The sequence below is a fragment of the Amyelois transitella genome, chromosome 10 (assembly GCF_032362555.1).
Source record: "Amyelois transitella isolate CPQ chromosome 10, ilAmyTran1.1, whole genome shotgun sequence".
NCBI classification, from domain to species: domain Eukaryota; kingdom Metazoa; phylum Arthropoda; class Insecta; order Lepidoptera; family Pyralidae; genus Amyelois; species Amyelois transitella.
The window spans coordinates 10445383-10469415 of NC_083513.1; the positions used below are offsets into that span (position 1 = coordinate 10445383).

General features: G+C 37.1%; 1 protein-coding gene across 1 annotated transcript in view; it reads left to right on the top strand.

Moving 5' to 3' along the window:
- Positions 1–23715, top strand: part of LOC106133081 (uncharacterized) — a 73823-nt gene extending 50108 nt beyond the window's left edge. The window contains exons 5-8 of the mRNA XM_060946181.1: positions 9507–9642; positions 11675–11808; positions 16348–16549; positions 22982–23715. Coding sequence (XP_060802164.1) covers positions 9507–9642; positions 11675–11808; positions 16348–16549; positions 22982–23067 — 558 coding nt within the window. The 3' untranslated portion in view covers positions 23068–23715. The remainder of the gene's footprint in view (positions 1–9506; positions 9643–11674; positions 11809–16347; positions 16550–22981) is intronic.
- Positions 23716–24033: the final 318 nt, after the last annotated feature.

Sequence of the window (24033 nt, forward strand, 5' to 3'; positions counted from 1 at the left end):
TTTTTTTTTTTGTTTAATATTTATATCGTTGGTCATGCTATTATCTAATAATTTGATGTAACGATGTGCATTCAGTCCGTTATTCAAAGCTTGGGCTCTATTGGGTTTGTTACGTAACTGCTGTATCTCAAATTTTCCGTACATACGTGGGAAAGTTTAGATGATTTGTCTCGGGAGAACTGTCACAAACTGCTAGCTTCATTTAAATTCAGGTTTGGATTGTAAGGTATAAATAAGATATTATCACGAACAAAATTGAAATTGAACGTATTTTAAGACTAGAATAATTTTGGAATAAGATATCTAAAAAGAATAGGACCACTCCATCTCTTTCCCATGGATGTCATAAAAGGCGACTTAGGGATAGGCTTACAAACTTGGGCTTCTTTTTTAGGCGATGGGCTAGCAACCTGTCACTATTTGAATCTCAATATTATCCTAAAGCCAAATAGCTGAACGTGGCCTATCAGTCGTTGCAAGACTGTTGGCTCTGTCCACCCCGCAAGGGATATAGACGTGACCATATGTAGATACATATGGTAAGATAACATACATAGTCGCCTTTTACGACATCAATGGGAAAGAGATGGAGTGGACCTATTCTTTTATTGTATTGGTGCCGGGAAATACACGGGACAATAACATAATCTTCTTCATTAAAAGATATCACGCAAAAAAAAAATTATAACCATATTTTACAAAGTAAATATTCTCAGTTTTCTGAGCAATTGAACATCACATTAAGTGAATTCCAAGCCGCAATGTCTCCGTTCAACAGGTAAAAATAACGGCCCGAATTATGAATGAGATTAAGTTTTCCTTCAAGAATTTTTGGTAAATTTGATTATATCACGTGACAGTGAGAAAAGAATCTGTACTCAGTAGTTGTACTTAGTATACTTTTATGTGAATTTGGATGAAGAAACGAAATAAGTATGCAATGGAGGATCATGAAAAATAATAAAATTAAAATTGTATTCAGAAAACTGGCTTTCGCAGCCACTTCTTCACGTCATTTTACATTTCAATTAATTAAATTTTAGTTTATACCCAATATATTAGTACTTGACAAAAAGGTACAAGCTACCAACTACTTAAGCACTTGAGGCTAGGGTCCCCTTAAAGGAAAAGAATGGCTCGCTCTTCAGAACGGACACAGAATCTCTTTAAAGAACAGAACGAAACGCTCCTTGAAACGGTCACCCTCCCCAAAATCGCGTTGGTACGTTGACCAGACAAATCGACCGCTGGTAAGAACAGAAGAAGAAAGTCTTCAAGTATTGATCGCCTAGGTACTCGCTAGGCGGGGCTAAAAAAGGCTTGATTTTAAATAGGTATGTGTTAGTTTAATTACAATATGTATGATTATGTTATCTTACCAAGTGTAAGCTACTCCCTAAGTTGCCTTATACGACATCTATGGCAATGATATGGAGTAGTTCTATTTTAAGATGCCGGGAACCACACGGCACTATAATATAATCAAACTATGGGTATAATCTTGATTACGATAAAAATGAAAACATAGCAATGCCCTCTCTATATCTTACTAAGCTTACTTTAATATTTCAGAGCAAAAAAATACAATTCTAATGACCAACCAAATCTAATCAAATCTTAATACAAATTCATGCTTTCGTGGACAATATCAAACAGTCAGAAACAGAACAGATGGTATTATCCATTTATCATTTGTCAAGTTATTATAAACAATATTTACCTATTTCCCTTTTGTATTAATTAAATTCCTAGTTATAATTCCTTATTGTACGGCGGCTGAATTGAAAGTGATAAGAGATAGCGGATGAATACGTTCATTATTAACGTTAAAAATGGAATAAAAAGATTTCATTATTGTTGATAAGGTTCATTTATCCTTATCAGAATGTATTCCATATTATTTTTTTAATTTAAATATTATGATATAAGGTGACTTAGAGATGGGCTTGGGATTCTTTTTTTAGGTGATGGACTAGCAACCTGTCACTATTTGAATCTTGATTTTATTATTAAGCCACACAGCGAACGCGGTAGTATCAGTCTTTTAAAGACTGTTGGCTCTGTCTACCCCGTAAGGTATATAGACGTGACCATATACCTTACGGGGTAAGTTACCTTAGTAGGTATTAGTGCCGGGAATCACACGGCACGATGTTATAAATAAAGGTGTTCCTACCTCTAGAGACTATATTACGGTAACCTAACCCGTATTGGTTCCATTATGGTTACACAGTAAATTTATAGAACCATGATCGTTCCAATACGGGTTAGGTTCCCCTGCAATGGTCGACAGTCACACCGCAGTCGCATCGTGTGAAAACCTGACTCACCCAATCCAGGATCCATGGTCAAAGGCAAGCCAGACAAAAGGCAAAGTCAGGAGGAAAAAGAAGAGACTATATAACTACTCTATACTTTCAAACCTAATCAATGATAGTGAGAAATTATGCATCACTCATCCAGTCACTCGAATTTTGGATCTATTAAACACCCTATGTCAGTTCCTGGCAATTATTGCCTATGTATTTAGGAAGCCCTTCCGGGCAAGTTGGCCCAGCTATGCAGGTGTTAATTCGATTGTGGGTTAAGCCGTATTAACTGTTGGTATTTGGAGTGACGGTGATAGTTGATGGGCGAACGGTTGTGGTGCCAAAAAGTGGAAAGGTTCAAATCTAGCGACGGTTTTGTACCAATGATTTATTTTTGATTTATGTTCTAGGTTGATGGGAACTGTAAGTAAGTTACTTATAAATACCAGTTCCCATCAACCTATTTATTTTGGCAGTTTTCAAAGCTACGCCCTGGAGTTCCAGGGCGTAGCTTTGTAAACTGCCAAAATAAATAACGTTTTAGTACAAAAATAGGATTGTCAATTTGTTCTATTTTTATTTTTGGCAAACTCTTCAATACAGATTTGTCTCAAATTAATTAGTTGTTCGGCAAATCTTCGAGTCTTACGAGCACAATTGCGAGGAACTTTAATTTAAGTACTGACTTTATTTAGTTAGACGAAATATCCTGACACCCTTTTCAAAATTATGTCCATGAAATAAGTAGAAATTTGTTTTTTTATTTCACCATAGTATAAAGTACTAGAGGCCGCCCGCGACTTCGTCCGCATGGAAACCCTATCAATCCCGTGAGAACTCCGGGATAAAAAGTAGCCTTTATGTTATTCGGGGTCTTCATCTACCCACATACCAAATTTCATCGTAATGGATTCAGTAGTTTTTGCGTGAAAGAGTAATAAACATCCATACTGACATCCTGACATACAAACTTTCGCATTATAATATTCGTATAATAATATAAAGTATTCAGTCTTATTAGGGCTTACATCATGTCACTACTCAAATCTCCAGCTAAACGTGGCCTTTCAGTCTTTTTGAGACTATTGACTCTGTCTACCCCGTAGCTAAAGACGTGATAACATGTATGTATGTATATGTAAAGTTTCACCAACCAAGCTTTGTCCTTTCAGTATTCTTTCCAATCTTTGATGCGAGTAGAAAATTGAATCCATTTTACAAATGGAAGCGTATTTGTACAATATCTCTCGTTTCCTTTGCAACACAAAACTAAGCACTCTACCTGAGGAGATTCACCTTGTTCAGTCCCGAATCCGACACAGAGCAAAGGGAGCGGGCGACCTGTGCTCTGTGGAATACAAGAAGCTCGAACAAGGTTGCATCGAGCATGCAATTGTATCGCGAAAGCATCACACGCAAGGATGAACAACATAGACTGGTGAAGAAATAGACACGGCATGTTTTGCAAAAATATTTTTTATTATTCAACCTCCGAACAAGGAAGTTGCTTGATCTTAAAGAGTACTCTGTAATATCGATGATAAATAACTCGATTCCAAGATAATATACATATACCTTAACACCCCATAAAAGTCCACTGCTGGACTAAGATCTTCCTTAAAATGGGGGGATTTTACCCATAGTCTCCATTCTGGGCAGGCAGGTTGGTGACCGCAGACCGCAGTATCTATTGATTTCGGACTATGTTGTCATATCAGCGTAGGAGGTGCTACTGCCCACCTCCCACTGCACATCCCCTTACGATTCCCACGGGAATACATGGGGTGGTGTTATTCTTCTCTGCCGGCACCACACGAATATAAATATGCATATATAAGTTAAAAAAGTAATTCCTAGAACCTTAGCTTTGAGTATAGCAATTAAGGAATTGTACATACATACATACATATGGTCACGTCTATATCCCTTGCGGGGTAGACAGAGCCAACAGTCTTGAAAGTCCTTTTACGACATCTATGGGAAAGAGATGGAGTGGTCCTATTAAGAAATTGTTATGACTAATTTCCAGAAAAATTTAGCCTTTTACTCCCTGAAAGAAGAGCTACTATACGTATAGGTTTAGATTGAAGAGAATATCGAAGTGCTTAGTCTAATCTTCCTTTTCCACCTGGCTGAAGTCTCGGTTGCATCCTCATCACTCTGGAGAGGAGCCCGGGTAAGCCTTTGACCATGGATCCTGGATTGGGTGAGTCAGGTTTTTACAACAAGCTTTTACAAACCTTACCCGTATTGAATCATATGGTTACACATCCAGTTGTCTGAATGTGCAGGGTTCCTCGCGATGTTTTTCAAAATTTCAAAATTCAAAATTTTTATTCATTATTATAGGATACTTCAAATCGCTTAATAATTGTCAAAACGTATGATTTAACAACATTGGTTGACGTCAAATAAATTACTTAAAAGTAAGTTGACTGCCGCTTCGAAGGCGTCAGTGCAGAAGAAGCGGTAACAAACTGCACTGCAGCATTTTATTCAACAACGTCAACTTCACAATTATCCAAACTTAGAATAGAACGTGGACGAGAGAATACATTGATTTCCTCACCGTAAGAGCATCGGTTAGTTACGAGTATCATACTAATGTACATAACTTCGAAAATAGACATGGGCGCGGTGGGATTCGAACCGGTGTCTTTATGCGCAACCGCATTTTATCCGGGCACCTTACCGATTGGACTATCGACGTATCACGCAGGTCACACAGTCGATTTATTATTTATCTATGATCGCTTGCTGAGTTGCACAAGGTGGTTCAAAATGATACAACAGTACTTGTCCGATGCACATCACTTAGACTTAAGTTTCCATTTGCTTGAGTGGAACATCGTGTATTGCTTCTACGATATTGTATTTTTTTTTTATTTGTCATTGAACTACACGATTGTGTATTGTCATGAACGGTTTGAAAGTGAATTGAATTTTTTTTTTCGAATTGAAAACATTAATAGTGCCGTGTGGTTTCCGGCAACAGTAGAAAAAAGAAGTCTCATAAAGACCAAAAGGCCACGTTTTACTGTTTGACTTATGATAGAATTGAAATTCAAATAGGTTGCTAGCCCATCGCCTAAAAAAGAATCTTTAATTTATAAGGCTATCCATAAGACTAGAACTAATGTAGATGAAGCAAAGGAAGTATGCAAGATGTAGTCTCTTTCTTTTCATGTAAATTCTTTATTACATTATTTTTTTTTATTATTAATTCACCAAGACCAGGTCGATATAATTTTACAAGTTTATGGTGGTGGTTTATCGCCTTTTACGACATCCATGGGAGCGAGATGGAGTGGTCCTATTCTTTTTTTTATTGGTGCCGGGAACCACACGGCACATAATATGTACCTAACCATGATCCAATACGAGTTAAATTCCTCTGCAGAGCTCAGATGGAATTCGCTTCGTTTAAATCTGATTCAACCAATCCACGATCAAGGTAGTAACAGTGCAGGACCTGTTCTCCAGATAGCTTATGATGTTAACCACGACCAATGCTTGGAGACCCAGGCCGCCACGGCCGCTCCATTGACCTGCCTACAGTTGTAGGCAGCGAATAAGCTATTGAAGAGGGCCAAAAGCCCTGACCAATGACTCCGACTCCCCTCAGGGAGTATGGGAAGACCCGCTGTCGTCAATGCTGAGGTGTAGGCAGAGACGACTACTAGACCACTTGCCACGATCTCTGCATACTTCCTTCGCTTCATCCACATTCATAACTCTCTTCATGCAAGCTCGCCGGTTTCGGGTACTTTTGACCTGACCCTTTATCAGGACGTCCTTAATTTGATCAAGATTAGTTCGTCTAGGTCTGCCCACTCCGACCTTTCCCTCCACACTCTCCTTGTATATCTGCTTAGTCAACCTGCTTTCATTCATCCTCTCCACATGACTGAACCATCTTAACATACCCTTATCTATTCCTGTAACTACATCAAGAAGTATATAATGACTGATAATCGCTCTAAGTCTCTAGCCTGTACCATGACAAAGTACAACTGCTCCAACGCCTCAGCAACATTCTATAATACACTATTATTGTTATCTTTCCTACCCTTTGTCCGATGGACATCCCGGCATTTAGATTAAACTATGAATTGAAATTCCTTTTGAGTCCCGTTTTACTTAACGTTCAGCTCATGTGATAATTCCTTTGAAGGGTCCAATTAAACCGCCATCCGTTAAAATTACAATAAATTTGAATGAAGAGGATTTTCTATTAGTTATGCGTGTGTGAAATCGATGAGGTTTCGTGAAGAGTTAATGTCTTCCTATTTTTAGTCCTTGAGAAAGGAGCCCGGGGTACGTCAGTGATTATCTTGGTTACAGGGTGTATGAAGTGGAAGAGTCATGTTTTTAGTAATAATCCTAACCTATAATAAATCTATGGTTAAGAAAGAAATGCGAGTGAGAATTAATGAAATCTCTTTTTAAAATATTAATTCAGCAGAACAAGGCCTTTTGATGATCCTATCTACCTTGCAAGGGATATAGATAAATTTTATATGTTATGTTATAAATAAATGAATTTATATAAAATAAATCAACATAAACAAATGAAGAATTTGATAATTGATAATATTTTAACTCTATAATTGTGGTCAAAAATACTGGTCACCACATGACAGTTAACCTAATATACGACCGGATGTATAGCCAATGTAGCAAGTGTGTGCTTAATACATTACATTTGAAATGAAATTTATTAAGCACAAGAAATTAAGAAGTACTTAAGCTACAAATAAAAAACTTAGCACTATTTTCCAAAATCGTATTCCAATTTTCAAGACCTTTTTTCCTGAACGTCGGTCTATCTCCCGGACGGCCCCTGTGCCGCAGCGGTGGTACGCTTGTCTGTGACACCGGAGTCTCGGGTTCGAATCCCGGCCAGGGCATGCTGAGAAAAGAAATTTTTCTGATTGGCCTGGGTCTTGGATGTTTATCTATGTATATAAGTATTAATTATAAAATATAGTATCGTTGAGTTAGTATCTCGTTACACAACTCTCGAACTTACTTCGAGGCTAACTCAATCTGTGTAATTTGTCCCCTATATATTTATACATTTATTTATTTACTTAGGCTACAAATAAAAAACTTAGCACTATTTTCCAAAAACCGTATTCCAATTTTCAAGGCAATTATCCTAAACGTCGGACTATCTCCCATCGTCATCTAGACACCAGATGTTCATAAATTTAACCCTTTACCTCCTATTTCTCGGCCCGCCGTGATAATAACAGTGCGTTGTATCTTTTCCTTATTTAGTCTTGAAGACGGTTTTTGTTTTCTATTTTTTTATGTATATACTCAGATTTTATCAACTTAGATTCATTCGATGGTTACTCTAACCATATTAAAACGAAAATAGTTTTATCCACGTCTCTAAGTGAATTGAACTTGAAAAACCTACGCCAAATTTTAAACCTCTATTCTCTCTTTATAGCCAGCATTTTGAGCAGTGCGTGGGTCAATCAATCAGTCAGCCTGTGTTTTATTTGGATGTCAATATTTATAGTAACTTTCTGTCTATTAATAGATAATACAGGTATTAAATTAGATTGGTCACCGAGTGACCACGCTTGCTCAGTGACCACGGATCATTGCAACATGATTCGAAACGTCCGAGACAAAAATTAAGGCACGTTGCGTGCGCGCTTTATATTTTTATACATATCTACATACATATGGTCATGTCTATATCCCTTGCGGGGTAGACAGAGCCAACAGGCTTGAAAAGACTGAATGGCCACGTTTAGCTATTTGGCTTAATGATAGAAGTGAGATCCAAATAGTGACAGGTTGCTAGCCTATTGCCTAAAAAAGAATCCCAAGTTTGTAAGCCTATCCCTTAGTCGCCTTTTACGACATCCATGGGAAAGAGATGGAGTGGTCCTATTCTTTTTTGTATTGGTGCCGGGAACCACACGGAACTTTTTTATTTGGATGTCAATATTTATAGTAACTTTCTGTCTATTAATAGATAATACAGGTATTAAACGCGCATGTAACGTACCTTTATTTCATCTGATTGGTCACCGACCGACCACGCTCACTCAGTGACCACGGATCATTACAACATGATTCGAAACGTCCGAGACAAAAATTAAGGTACGTTGCGTGCGCGCTTTATGCGCGAGAGTTTTTATTTAAATCCAGACTTTTACCGCAAAAACGTTACCGGACCACGGACATACATACATATGGTCACGTCTATATCCCTTGCGGGGTAGACAGAGCCAACATGCTTGAAAAGACTGATAGGCCACGTTCAGCTATTTGGCTGAATGATAGAATTGAGATTCAAATAGTGACAGGTTGCTCAAGGATCAGGATCTCAAGTTTGCAAGCCTATCCCTTAGTCGCCTTTTACGAGATCCATGGGAAAGAGATGGAGTGGTCCTATTCTTTTTTTTATTGGTGCCGGGAACCACACGGCACTATTATAATTTAATAAATAGTGTGCATTGCGAAACGATATTTTGTGAGTGATAATCAACTATTGTACATCCTCTCCAGGATAAAACATAGTGATACTATAAAGACATGTAACAGATCTCTACTACTATAATAGAATAGAATAGATTTATTTTTAAAATTGGATACAAGGTATCACTTATTGACGTCACATAATTTAAATCTAATTATAACTACTACCGCTTCCAAAGCGCATGTGTAGAAGAAGCGGCGGAACAAACTACACTGCAGCATTTTCATCGGACGTCAATTTACAAATATAGATCTCTTAGATCTAAATCGTGGACGTATGCACATTGTCTACATTAAAAAACATGAATTAATGTAGAATTTACCTATGTTTTACAATGAAGTTTTGAATTTGAAAGTTTAAAATCAGTTATATTTTTATGGTTCGGTCATGTGGAGAGGATGAATGAAAGCAGGTTGACTAAGCAGATATACAAGGAGAGTGTGGAGGGAAAGGTCGGGGTGGGAAGACCTAGACGAACATATCTTGATCAAATTAAGGATGTCCTGGTGAAGGGTCAGGTCAAAAGTGCCCGAAACCGCCGAGCTTGCATGAGGAGAGTTATGAATGTGGATGAAGCAAAGGAAGTATGCAGGGATCGTGGCAAGTGGAAAGAGGTAGTCTCTGCCTACCCCTCCGGGAAAGAGGCGTGAGTTTATGTATGTATGTATGTATGTATATTTTTCTGTCAACAGTTGGCGCGGTCGAACCAGAGCCAGGTGGTCCTCACGAGGGTCAGCTTTGGACTGTCAGGGAATTTCAGCTGCGAGGTGACGGCTGACGCTCCTTCCTTCGCTACCTCCATCGTCTCAAACAATATGGAAGTAGTTGGTAAGTTATCTTTAAAAAGATACATACATACATAAAATCACGCCTCTTTCCCGGAGGGGTAGGCAGAGATTACCTCTTTCCACTTGCCACGATCTCTGCATATTTCCTTCGCTTCATCCACATTCATAACTCTCTTCATGCAAGCTCGGCGGTTTCGGGTACTTTTGACCAGACCCTTTACCAGGACGTCCTTAATTTGATCAAGATACGTTCGTCTAGGTCTTCCCACTCCGACCTATCTTTAAAAAGATATCTATAAATATTGTTTCTTTTCTCTAAAAAATTGTTATTTTGGAAACTATATGGTTTGTATATCACGTTTTTATTCCTTACGGATTAGACAAAGATGGTAGCCTCGAAAATAGAAGGCCGAATTTAATAAATCAATGAATCATAACAATGTATTATCCCGTCTACATTTCTATTCAAATTTTTAATTTGGATAATTGTGAAGTTGGAAGTTTTTGAAGAAAATTTGTCACTGAAGCTTTGGAAGCAGCAGTAAATTTAGTCTAAACATAACTTAAACGTCAATACAAATAGTTAATACAATCTTACGTTTTGACTAAATCAACATCACTACAAATTTTAGTATATAATGAAAACCGCATCAATAGAAAAAAGAATAAGATCTCCATCTCTTTCCTATGGATGTCGTAAAAGGGACTTAAGGGAAAAGCTTATAACCTTGGGATTATTCTTTTAGGCAACGGGCTAGCAACCTGTCACTATATGAATCACAATTCTATCAATAAGCCTAACAACTGAATGTGGCTTATGGCTCTGTTAATTTTTTTTTAAATATATACGTGACAAATTACACAGATTGAGTTAGCCTCGCAGTAAGTTTGAGACTTGTGTTACGAGATACTAACTCAGCGATACTATACATATTTTATAATAAATACTTATAGATAAACATCCAAGACCCAGTCAAAGAAAGTTCGTTTCTCATCATGTCTTCACCGGGATTCGAACCCGGGACCTGCGGTGTCACAGACAAGCGCACTACCGCTGCGCCACAGATGCCGTCATACCCGGCAAAGGATCAAGACCTAATTATACTCGTACTAGCCGTGCCCGCGACTTCGTCCGCGTGGAATAGTTATATTGGGCATCCTTGAAGCCCTCAAGGATGAATAATTTCCCCTTTTTTTCACATTTTCCATTATTTCTTCGCTCCTAATAGTTGCAGCGTGATGTTTTATAGCCTAAAGCCATCCTAGATAAATGGTCTATTCAATGCAAAAATAATTTTTCAATTCAAACCAGTAGTTCCTGAGATTAGCGCGTTCAAACAAACAAACAAACAAACAAAATCTTCAGCTTTATAATATTAGTATAGATGTACGTTTGAAACCCGTAGACTTACATTTGGCACAACTAAGTCTTCATTTTTACATTCCAAGTGAAAAACACGTACACACTCTCCACAGTACTTCGTGGAGACCGTGATACTTAACCCATTTATTTTGGCTGGGTAGAAAAAGTTTTCATGTCTGAAAGATGCCTAAGGCGTTTGCGTTGTAATTTTTGTATGTCTTTACAAATTATTTCTTTCATGAAATTCGTATGATTATTATACGAATCGAATGATACTGCACTTTGCTAATAAAATTTTGACCTAGTAATTAGCTAAGTATAAGAATGAAATAAGTAGCACCTTTGTACTACATTTACTGTATTAAATGCTTCTGTATATAATTTTGTGTACATACATATCGTCACGTCTATATCCCTTGCGGGGTAGACAGAGCCAACAGTCTTGAAAATACTGAATGGCCACGTTCAGCTATTTGGCTTAATGATAGAATTGAGATTCAAATAGTGGCAGGTTGCAAGCCCATCGCCTTCATAAGAATCCCATGTTTGTAAGCATATCCCTTAGTCGCCTCTTACGACATCCACGGGAAAGAGATGAAGTGGTCCTATCCTTTTTTGTATTGGTGCCGGGAACCACACGGCACCTTAGTAATGAAGTTGAGGACACAACTGTTAAGTTTTTCTCATATTTTTTTTTATTCTCCCCCAGTTTTACCACCGTCTTCTCCATCAATACACACCAGTCAGCACTACTACACGCCCGGAGACGTGATGAAGGCCAACTGCTCATCAGGGCCCAGCCGACCCCCGTCCGTGCTAGAGTTCTTCATCAACGACCTTCCTGTGAGTATTTCTGTTAATAAAAATAACCAAGTCTTTGTGTGTGTGTGTGTGTCTGTCTTTTGTGTGCCGTCTTGTTCCTGGCACCAATACAAATAAGAATAGGACCACTCCATCTCTTTCCCCTGGATATCGTAAAAGGGATAGGCTTACAAACTTGGGATTTTTTTTTTGGCGATGGTCTAGCAACCTGTCTTTATTTGAATCTCAATTCTATCATTAAGCCAAATAGCTGAACGTGGCCATTCAGTCTTTTCAAGGCGGGTCTGTCTATCCCACGAGGGTATAGACGTGACCATATGTATGTATGTGTGAAAGTCTTTATTTTCTGGATGACTAAGCAAATGTTCTTTGAATAGAAACTGAAAGAGAATTGCAGACGAAATGTTCGTTATAATGTAGGCATTATAGGTTAGGACCTGTCACCACTTTTTGATCACATAGACAGAGCCCTAGTAAAAGCAAGATAAGGTAATGAACATACATACATACATAAAATCACGCCTCTTTCCCAGAGGGGTAGGCAGAGACTACCTCTTTCCACTTGCCACGATCCCTGCATACTTCCTTCGCTTTATCCACATTCATAACTCTCTTCATGCAAGCTCGGCGGTTTCGGGTACTTTTGACCTGACCCTTTACCAGGATGTCCTTAATGTAATGAAACATGTGAAAATTGTTTAGGTTTCTTGATTCATACTGTTCTGCGGTAGTGACAGGGGTAGTCGAAAATCCGTGTAAGCTTTCCCACGAATGGGAAAGATTCAACTTATCAAAACCAAATCGCACTGAATACAATCGATAAAACAAATTGTCTAGATATTAATCAACAAACGCGCATTGATCTCTCAAAATTTCAATATTCACACAAGTTTTTCAAAGTTATAAATTCAATAACGTCTGTTTTCACTAAAATACTTTGCACAATAGCGTAGTGGTAAGTTTTAATGCGGCAGATGCGGATTCTGGTGGTAAGCCGGAGATTTTAGTCTCTGGATGTTTCATTGTTCTCGGGGGATTTTGAATAAACTATTGGGAGAGCTTCATAAAGTTTGTTTGAATTAAATAAGTTCATTTGTATAGCTGAGTGTATTGTTTTATTGTTGGTGTGGATGTTTCCTACTGGCTTTAGTCACGGTTGCATCCTCACCTCTCTGTAGAGGAGCCCAGGGTATGCCTTTGACCATGGATCCTGGATTGGGTGAGTCAGGTTTTTACACGAAGCGACACCCATCTGAGCTCCGCAACCTTAGCAGGTAAACCTAACCCGTACTGGAACCATCACAAATTACAAAACAGTTACTGAATTAAGAAGAATATGCACAACGGCGGTCTTATCCCAATTGCGACTTTATCCAGTCAACCAAAAATATGGAGGAAAATCTTTAATCAAAATATCATTGAGAATGCGTTATAATGCGAGTTTTAGCAGTCTTAAAACGTGTTGAATGTCCAGTGCCATATGGTTCTCGACGCTAATTGAAAATAAGAATAGGACCACTTCCTCTTTCTCATGATATCTTAAAAGGCGACTTAGGGATAGGTTTATAAACTTGGGATTCTTCTTTTAGGCTTTAACCTGTCACAACTTGAATCTCAATTCTATCATCAAGCCAAACAGTTGAGCGTGGCCTATCAGTATTCTCAAGACTGTTGGCTCTGTCTTCCTCGCGAGGAATAGTCTCGATTATATGTATAATGTCCTCCTGTATAATCTCCTAACGAGCGTCTGTATGTAAATAAAACGCTAAATCAACTCCACCAAGCTTACGTGGAGCTAGCTATGGAAGTTTAAGAAATTAAATTGAGTTAAAGGGGGTTCCGAAGTTGGAACTATTGCTCCTTTAAGTGCTTAATGCGCTTGACTTCCGTAACGAACTTAGGAGTTAAGGTAGGAATTGACGTCATAAGATGAAATAAGGTAGTTCACCTCTCGCATCCATACTGTTACTTGCTAGCGACCCGCCCCGGCTTCTCATGGGTAGAATTTACAGAATATATGTATATAGAATATATTCTTTGCAACATTTCAAACAGGAACAAAATCCATTTACAACTTTTCGAGATTATTGTTTACATCATCATCTAACAGCTTTCAATGGAAAAAACTTATTGCAAATTGATTATTCCAATAAATTAAACGGTTAATACCTTGAAATTTTTTTTTTGACGATGGACTAGTAACCTGTCATTATCTTAATGTAAACCTGACCCGTGTTGGATCGATCATGTAACACATCCAGTTGCCTGCATATGCTATTTGAAAATAGTTATTGGCACATGGCCAAAGTCGGATTTGAACCTGTGCCTTTCTGACCGGGCGACTTACCAATTCGACCATCGAAGCTCTTGGACGGGAAATTTAGTTATTCTCGCAATGAAAAGTTCTCTACCTCTTTCTCCAGACTTCTAATTACACATAAGAAAAATTTCAAGAAGATTAGTTCAGAAGAGAATGCGGGTAGAGGCAAAAAATAAACTTACTTTCACATTAACAATATAAGTACATACATACATATGGTCACGTCTATATCCGTTGCGGGGTAGACAGAGCTATAGTCTTGAAAAGACTGAATGGCCCACGTTCAGCTATTTGGCTTAATGATACAATTGAGATTAAAATAGTGACAGGTTGCTAATCCATCGCCTAAAAAAGCATCCCAAGTTTGTAAGCCTATCCCTTAGTCGCCTTTTACGACATCCATGGGAAAGAGATGGAGTGGTCCTATTCTTTTTTATATCGGTGCCGGGAACCACAAGGCACTATTAGCAATATAAGTTGAGATGGGTATGCAAGAAATGCAGTCGAAAGACAAAATTATCGTTGCTAAAATCAGTTCCATATATCGTCGAGAGTTTGTTACTCAATTTCACTCGAATAGAGTTTGATTACTGTAGTGCAGATTTCATTTGAGCGAGTCCTGTATTTCCTTTGATAACGTTTCAGCTTAGCCAGAAATTTGCATTTTCAAAGGATTTAAAATAACCATAGTTTACGTGGTTTCAACTGAAACTTTGTCGTGTGCACGTCGTTTGAATTTTCAGTTATTTTAAAAGCTACGTAAGTGTTTAGCTAAAGTTATTACATAAATTATTGCAGACTGTCCGCGCAAGAGAAGTTATAATTTTCATTGCAGATGCACGATTAAAATTTGGTAATGCTTTTTGTCCTCTATTTTGCTTCTACGACATCTACAAGAGGAGGTAGTGTTACTTTTCTACTAGGAGTTTACTAAAAACCTCACATGCTTTTAAGATTCATACCTCATTTTTTTAAAGTACCTATATGTAAGATTTTTTTTATTATAATTTGAGTGCGCTTGACCTGAATCTGCTTGGTGGTAAGCAAGATGAAGCCTAAGGTGGTGCGCGCGAGTTGAAATAATGCCTTTTCACTCTTGCGTCGGAAATAGCACAGTTGTATGTATCGTGGAAGAGAGATATTGCGAGAGATATTTGTTTTTAAAGATATCTGGATGTATGATTGTTTCTTTTCTCTCATAAAATCTACTGGGCCGATTTTGATGAAATTTGGGGCACGATTCTACACGAAATAAAATAATTTAATTCATTCCTTCATTCATATAATCACGTCTTTATCCCTTGCGTGGTAGACAGAGCCAACAGTTTTGAAAGACCGATAGGCCACGCTCAGCTGTTAAGCTTAATTATGGAATTGAGATTCATATAGTGACAGGTTGCTAACCCATCGCCTCAAAGAAGAATTTCTTCAAAAATCAAGATTATAAGTCTATCCCTTAGTCGCCTTTAACGACATTCATGGAAACGATATGGAGTGGTCCTACTTTTTTATATAAGTGCTGGGAACCACAAGGTACTATGTAACCTACATAATTAACTTGAAATAACATAATAAGTATTATGTTATTCCAACTATATTATATTTTTATCTCAAAAATTTCCCACTAAAGCGAAGTCCCGGGGCTCAGCCGGTAAGAATATATTATTCTAGAAGTGTAAATAGTTAAACCTTGATGATGAACAACAGGCTACATAAATATTTAATTCTATTTCGCTCTTTTCAATTTCGTATCTCTCCTCTCATAATTTTTTTTTCTTAATTAAAAATTACTTTAACTAAGCAACTTGAAACTAACTTGTAAAAGGTTTGTATAGCGTAGACTTCGTTATAATTTGTGCAGACGTGTTCCGACTGCTGGGATCCAATTGTCACAATTGCATTAGAGAGTCGTGTACTGGATATAACTATACCATCGGATACAGTTAGGAAATTCAATTATTTATCTATGTAAGTATGTGACTTGTTCATATTGAGGAATGTATTTTTTTTTGTAATATGATATGATGTTTATCTTTAATTATGTTGAAATTTATTGTTTATTATGACATGTTGGTTGCACATCGTCATAAAATCCTTTATAAACCTATCGGTTAGTCACCTTTTACGACATCCATGGGAAAGAGATGGAGTGATCCTATTCTTGTTTTTGCATTGTCGCCGGAACTACACGGCAATCATGGTATGTAGAAGAAAATAAACATAATTTCCTTTGTCTGCAGGTCATGCCAGGGTTGTACCAAGTGCACCCGGCCTCCGAGGGTCTGTTCCGGGCTGACCTTTACGTCCAGATCCAGCTGTGGCCGGCCCATTACGAGAGGGGCGCCCCTATACTCCGGTGCGAGGCCAAAGTCGGAGACTTGTATAGAGAAGACTCCACTGTGGCTCTTTATTCGGCCAACAGTGACCCCAAAATTGAGAGAGGTTTGTTTATCATAACCATATCGAATTTTATTATATTTTGGGATATCTATTATCGAAATATTTTGGGATACTCTTTTGGTTATTAAGCCGCTACATTTATCACACTTATAAAAATGAAACTTTTAAGTCACGACACGAGTCTTTGTTTGTTTATGTTTATTTTTTTATAACGTGCGCTGATTGACCTGCACTAGCACCTAGGTCATAACTGAAAATCAGCCTATTGCTCTATAGCTATAAACTCGTTGAGTTGTGACCTTTTCGTATTGCTGCAACTCACACCCTAATTAATTTGTATCTCATTTGAAATAGCGTAGTGTAGCAAATCAAATAAATGAATTATCTATCTATCTAACCTGTTATTTGGTTTTATGTAAGATTCTGTGATGGTATTTCTTTTTTTTGTATGTTATTTTCAGTATACATGTGCACTTTATTGCACTACCAACTTAAAGTTTTTCTGTTTCGTCAGCTAGTTTATTTTTTTTTGCCTTCTGTAATATTTTCGCCTTCTGTTCGTCATATAGAAACTACATATTGATTAACTCGTATTTGGTTAACATTTTTCAAGAACAGACTTCATTTAGTCAGTAACAAGTTAATAGTAAAACAAATCCTACTAATATTATAAATGCGAAAGTTTGTGAGTATGTCAAGATGTCAGTGTGGAACATCCACAGTAACAGTTGTCAGTGTTGTTGTTGTTGTCAGTGTTGTAGTTGTTGTCAGTTGTCAGGATGTCAGTGTGAATGTTCCACACTGACATCCTGACTGTTGTTACTGTTAATCTTTCACGCAAAAACGACTGAACCGATTACAATTAAAATTTGGTATGTAGGTAGCTGAAGACCCAGAATAACATATAGGCTACTTTTTATCCCGGAGTTCCCGCGGGATTGATAGGGTTTCCATGCGGACGAAGTCGCGGGCGGCCTCTAGTAAAAAATAAATGAATGCCCTCCGCACATTCGTCTTGCTAGCGAAACCGCCTTACGTCAAACGTTTATGAAACTATGCAGCGAAATTCTCATATAACCCGGCACTTTCCTTTGTAACATTGCATGTACATTGTACTTTTGTACTTCTAACAGAACGCGAATTAAATTTTCACTGCCAAGAGTACTGAATTTCACATATTTTCCCTAAGACCAGCACTTTGTTTTAGAAAATACATACATAAGGTCACGTCTATATCCCTTGCGGGGTAGACAGAGCCAAAGTCTTGGAAAGACTGAATGGCCACGTTCAGCTATTTGGCTATAAATGATAGAATTGAGATTCAAATAGTGACAGGTTGCTAGCCTATCGCCTAAAAAAGAATCCCGAGTTTGTAAGCCTTACCCTTAGTCGCCTTTTACGACATCCATGGGAAAGACATGGAGTGGTCCTATTCTTTTTTGTAGTGGTGCCGGGAACCACACGGCACATGTTTTAGAAAATTGGCGTGTTATTTATATTTTAGTTCTTTGTTCTAATTTGAGGCAATAAAAATAGCAATTAACTTATGCAGTTACATGAAGTGTAATACTTTCTTTGTACTTAAGATTTTTACCGTACTGTGTGGTTTCCGGCAATAAAGAATAGGACCGCTTCATCTCTTTCCCATGGATGTCATAAAAGGCGATTAAGGGATAGGGATAATTAACTTGTTATTCTTCTTTTAGGCGATGGGCTAGCAACCCGTCACTATTTGAATCTCAATTCTATCATTAAGCCAAACAGCTGAACGTGGCCTATCAGTCTTATCAAGACTGTTTTCTTGTACGAGTAGATATTTTTAGTGCAGTGTGATTCCCGGCACCAAAAATATCTACTCGTACAAGAATGGAATAGAACAAGAAATATTACATTTAACGCGCGCGTAGACTTAGGTAAAAGCGTATACATAAAATGTTACTAAAACATGAAAAAAGAAATGACAAAACAGGCAACACTAGCTCAAAGAAAAAAAAATTAAAACTATTAACGAAAATCTACAAATTGACCTCACTGTTTGTATACAGAACGGTCGAACATGCAATATCTGCTCATAGTGTTTGTGGTCGGAAAATTGTATTCTGGCAACACCATGCGAGTAAAGGAAACGGACACTATCGCATGGCAATATTGGATTCGGTTCGAATTGGCAAAATTGGATCCAATTGTTTTGACTGAAAAACGCGAAGAGTAGTAAGTTAGTGAGTTACTTGCTTACGAAGTAGTGTGTTCTCTGTGAGTCGCGATTACCAATACTATATATATATTTATAAGGCGATTAATACTCTAAGATATACAAGAAGAGTGTGGAGGGAAAGGGCGGAGTGGGAAGGCCTAGATGAATGTATCTTGATCAAATTAAGGACGTCCTGGCAAAGGGTCAGGTCAAGAGTGATATAATCATGTCTAAGCAGGTATAGGGTGCGGGGTAGGGTACCTAATGATAGAATTGAGATTCAAATAGTGACAGGTTGCTAGCCCATCGCCTAAATGAGGAATCCCAAGTATACAAGGCTATTCCTTAGTCTCCCTTTACGACAATCTTAGGAAAGAGATGGATTGGTCCTATTGTTTTGTCTATTAGTGCCGGGAACTTGGGATTCTTCTTTTAGGCGATGGGCTAGCAACCTGTCACTATTTGAATATCAATTCTATCTTAAAGCCAAATAGCTGAACGTGGCCTATAAGTCTTTACAAGGCTGTTGGCTCTGTCTACCCCGCAAGGGATATAGACGTGATTATATGTATGTATGTATATTTTATCAACTCGTCATAATTAACTCTTGTTGTAATTACACAAACACAAAGCCTTCATATAACATATTCAAACTGAACGCCAAACTCGCAGTAACAGGTATAAACGCTGTTACTTGGTGAAGCAGTTCCGCGTATGTTGCATACTACACGCAGCACGCCTCACTAATCCAGTAATGCCAACGACCTTTACTTGCATGTTTATGCTAGACTTAACATGGTAATAGTAGTAAGACTTGTGACTATGTAAGAATAATAAATGCTGACGGTATTGTGTACGAAAGACCAATTGCAGGATGATAATTTCTGATGAGAAATTACCAGTTCGCTTTGCGATGAAGGCATTTACAGGAGTTTGTTCAAAACGAATAATGTTTGGAATTCTTTAACTATAATAAACATACATACATACATAAAATCACGCCTCTTTCCTCTTTCTTCTCAACGATAATAAAAATAACGTTAATAACTTGTTCTTAACTAGAACACGGCCGCAGCTTTACCTTTTCCCTTGCCCGGAGTATGTACGTATAATACTGAGAAATACTGCACACATAAAAAGCCTTCATGTCGAATTTCAGATCTCTAGAAATAGCAATTTTATCTGTGTATAGACATGTCAGTCAATCATTGTCCTTTTTATACATACATACTTACATAAAATCACGCCTTTTCCCCGGAGGGGTAGGCAGACACTGTAAAAACAGACAGGCAGACGTTATAAAATTATTCTTATAACCGCTTCGCCTAGTAACAGCGTTTGTTCCTCTCACTGCGAGTTCGCGTTCAGTTCTAATATGTTATGTGAAGGCTTTATGTTAATGTCCTTTTTATAAACGTAGTTATTTAGATAGACTACAAAAAGTTCAATGGCTGTGCATAAATATCTTATGTAGTTACTAGGTACATGTAATTACTAGAGGCTTCTAGTATAAAATTATTATGTATTCTGTCCAGCATAGAGTAATAGACATCAGCGGGCCTCAGAGTATTTGTGATGGAAATTGATTCGGGCATAGGCATTGCAAACTACGCCGTCATTTTGGACATTAAATTATCATAATCTATCGAGTTAAGGCTCTGTCAGGCGAAGCATTTGAATTTCATTAAGATTTTCCAGCAAATGTCGTATTAGGCGGTAATAAACTTAAGCAGTGAAGTTTTTTTTTTGTAGTCACGATACCTTGATTATAAGAACTTCAATTCCATTACTAAGACGGCTTCTGTGGCGCAGCGGTAATACGCTTGTCTGTGACATCAGAGGTCCCGGGTTCGAATCCCGGCCAGGGCATGATGAGAAAAGAACTTTTTCTGATTGGCCTGGGTCTTGGATGTTTATCTATATAAGTAATTATTATAAAATATAGTATCGTTGAGTTAGTATCTCGTAACACAAGTCTCAAAGAACTTATTTCGAGGCTAACTCAATCAGTGTAATTTGTCCTGCTTATATTTATTTATTTATATTTAAGTCTTCTAGAAACAGTAAGTTTTGTCTGTCCCGCTGGGGATAAAGACGTGACTATATGTATGTCCTTTTTTCCTTGGATGTCGTAAAAGGTGACTAAGGGATAGGCTTATAAACTTGGGATTCTTCGTTTAGGCGACGGGCTAGCCACCTGTCATTATTTGAATCTCAATTCTATGGCCTATGACTCTTATCAAGACAGTTGGCTCTGTCTACCCCGCCAGGGATGTAGACCTGATAATATGTAGGACAGCGGTGCCGCGGGAAACGGTTAGCAATAAACAAAACGCAACAAACAGATCTGAGCCGAAATAATCAAATTCCCATCACATATCGAGAAAAACTCTGAGATGTATTGAATAGCTAACAACGATATGAGAGGTCAGTAACCTTATCACTTCGAAGATAAATTTATTATCACACAACGCTCCTCTGTGGCTCGAGAGGAAATTGTTCTCGCAAATGAGAAGGGAAGCCATAATAATAATTCATTGGACGCTGCCCTCTTTGGCAGTAATAGTATTATTAGCTTGTAGTTACTTATTGTTGTAGATTAGTATTTCGATATATTATGATGGTTTTGATTTGAATGTGTACTTACCTAATATTTATTTTATACGGTACTGTGCCGTCTGGTTTTCGGCATCAATAGAAAAAAGAAAATGACATACATATAGTCACGTCTATATCACCTGCGGGATAGACAAAGCTAACTGTTTCGAGAAGACTGAAAGGCCACATTCAGCTGTATTATAATCAAGTTATCGTAACCACTAAAGACTGGACTTGACACTGTATATTTTTCCGTTAATATCGCAAAAGGCGACTAAGGGATAGCCTTATTAACTTGGGATTCTTATTTTAGGGGATGGGCTAGCAACCTGTCAATATTCGAATCTCAATTCCATTATTACAGCTAAACGTGGCCCATCAGTCTTTCAAGACTGTTTGTTGGCTCTGTTAACCCTGTGAGGGATAAAGACGTGATTTTATGTATGTACGTATATATATATGGAAAACATATAAGAATGATAAACACAAAAAAACATAGGTTCTTCTTATTTCAAAAGAAATTTCTACCGCAGTTCCTTTTCTTTATTTGAACAAGGATTTGACAGATTCTTCTTTCATCCAACGTTCTCACTTGGATAGCGATTTTACAATTTGAATTGTATATTTTACAGTTCATTTGTGGTCAATTTGCTTGGCGACGCTAATGGTAATGCGGGTCAGTAATTGCGAGGTCACAGCGCGCCGTGTCGCCCGCTATTTGTTACATACATACATATAATCACGTCTATTTCCCTTGCGGGGTAGACAGAGCCAACAGTCTTGAAAAGACTGACAGGCGACGTTTAGCTATTTGTCTTTGAGATCGAATTGAGATTTAAATAGTGTCAGGTTGCTAGCCCATCGCCTAAAAGAAGAATCTCTAGTTTGCCTATCCCTTAGTCGCCTTTTTTGACATCCGTGGATAAGATATGGAGTTGTCCTATCCTTTTTATATTATATTTTTATATTACTTATTTATATAAATATATATGTATGTACTTACTAACATAAACTACAAGACTCAGTCAGTTAAAAAACTTACCTGTAAAATGTTCTGAGCATTGCATTAAAAGGGTAATTTATTATTAAATTTATATTGTAGCAACAGTAAGCTTCCTTTCAGCACCTTGTAGCTCAGAAAATTGAATTACTAGCGGCTTCCGGGCGCAAAACGTTGTGCATTTGTGCCAAGATGATGTTCTGCTAAAATTACTTACCTACGTTATATTATTCAAGAAAATTCTTAAAGAGAATATTCTTATTATTCGTTTTTTTTAATAGTTATATTTTGAACAGGTTATTTTTTATTTTTATAAGTGCCGTTTCCCGGCACTATTAAAAAACAAGAATAGGACCACTCCATCTCATTCCGATGCATGTCATAAAAGGCAACTAAGGGATAAACTTAAGATTCTTCTTTTAGACGATGGGCTAGCAACATGTCACTATTTGAATATAAATTCTATTATTAAGCCAAACAGCTGAACGTGGCCTATCAGTCTTTACAAGACTGTTGGCTCTGTCTACCCCGCAAGGGATACAGACGTGATTGTATGCATATGTATGTATTTTTTAATTTAATAACTTCTTTAATTGTAACGATATTTACAAAGGTTTTTACGCCATGCCAGGAACCACACGGCCTTATTTTGATAAATAACAATGTATTTTTTTTGTTTCAGTAACTTCACCAGGGTCCTCCGCAAATCTGCAAGCGTGCCAAATCTTAGTATTAGTTCTCCTGTTAGTTTGGGCAAATAACACATAGACAAATTAAGACTATACTTATATAAAAAGTGCCAAAGACTCTAAATGCTCGATTTGCATAATTAAATTATAAAAATTTCATGTACATAATTTTATATTATAAAATTTTTGATTAAGAAAAAATTACGTTGTACAAAAAAAAATCGCAATACAATTTTTTTTTATGGGTGATCTAGCACACGTTTAATAAAATTAAAGGTTAGTCTTTCGTTTATATTTTTAAATGTGCAATTATTTAAATAATGATATATTAATATTTTGAATCATAAAAGACGTCGTTATTGACGATTATGCCATTTGAAAGTTGAGAAAGTAATGCCAAATGTGGGCCTTGAACCTTGAAGTATAGCGGTGAAACTGATAGAAGGTATACCCTTCCAGGGTATACCTTCTACCTTGGAACAGGCAAGAATGAAGAGGAGATATAGTCTATTTCTTTAGATGCTGTAAAGGTAAACAATCCTAGAATTACTTTTATAATATAATCAAAACATATTAAGGTATTATTTTTTTATTTTTGTTAATCCGAATAACTGTATTTTAATATGTTCTTTTTTATTTTTGTAATAAATTGTTAACAAATGAACAAAATTTTTTGTCTCAAATAAACTGTGGTTTATAGTAAAAGTAGTCAATTATGACAACTTATTTCATTTGGTTTCATCTTTTCATTGTTATAAATTAATTTCTAACCTTTTTTCAATAAATAGACGTATCAAGGTACATAAAGAAATGGATTTTATAACTAAACTGGTGACCCAATGTAATAACATGTTACGGTAATAATAAATAAGTCCAATTTCAATTAGTGATGACGATTCTTTCCGAAAAAGATATATTTTTAAATCAATTCGAATCGTAACCGTAAATGAAGCAATTCACAAAAAAAATAACATAATTATTAAAAACAAGATAAATATTATAATTAACGATTTCTTATCTGTAAAATCAGGGAATTCGATCAATT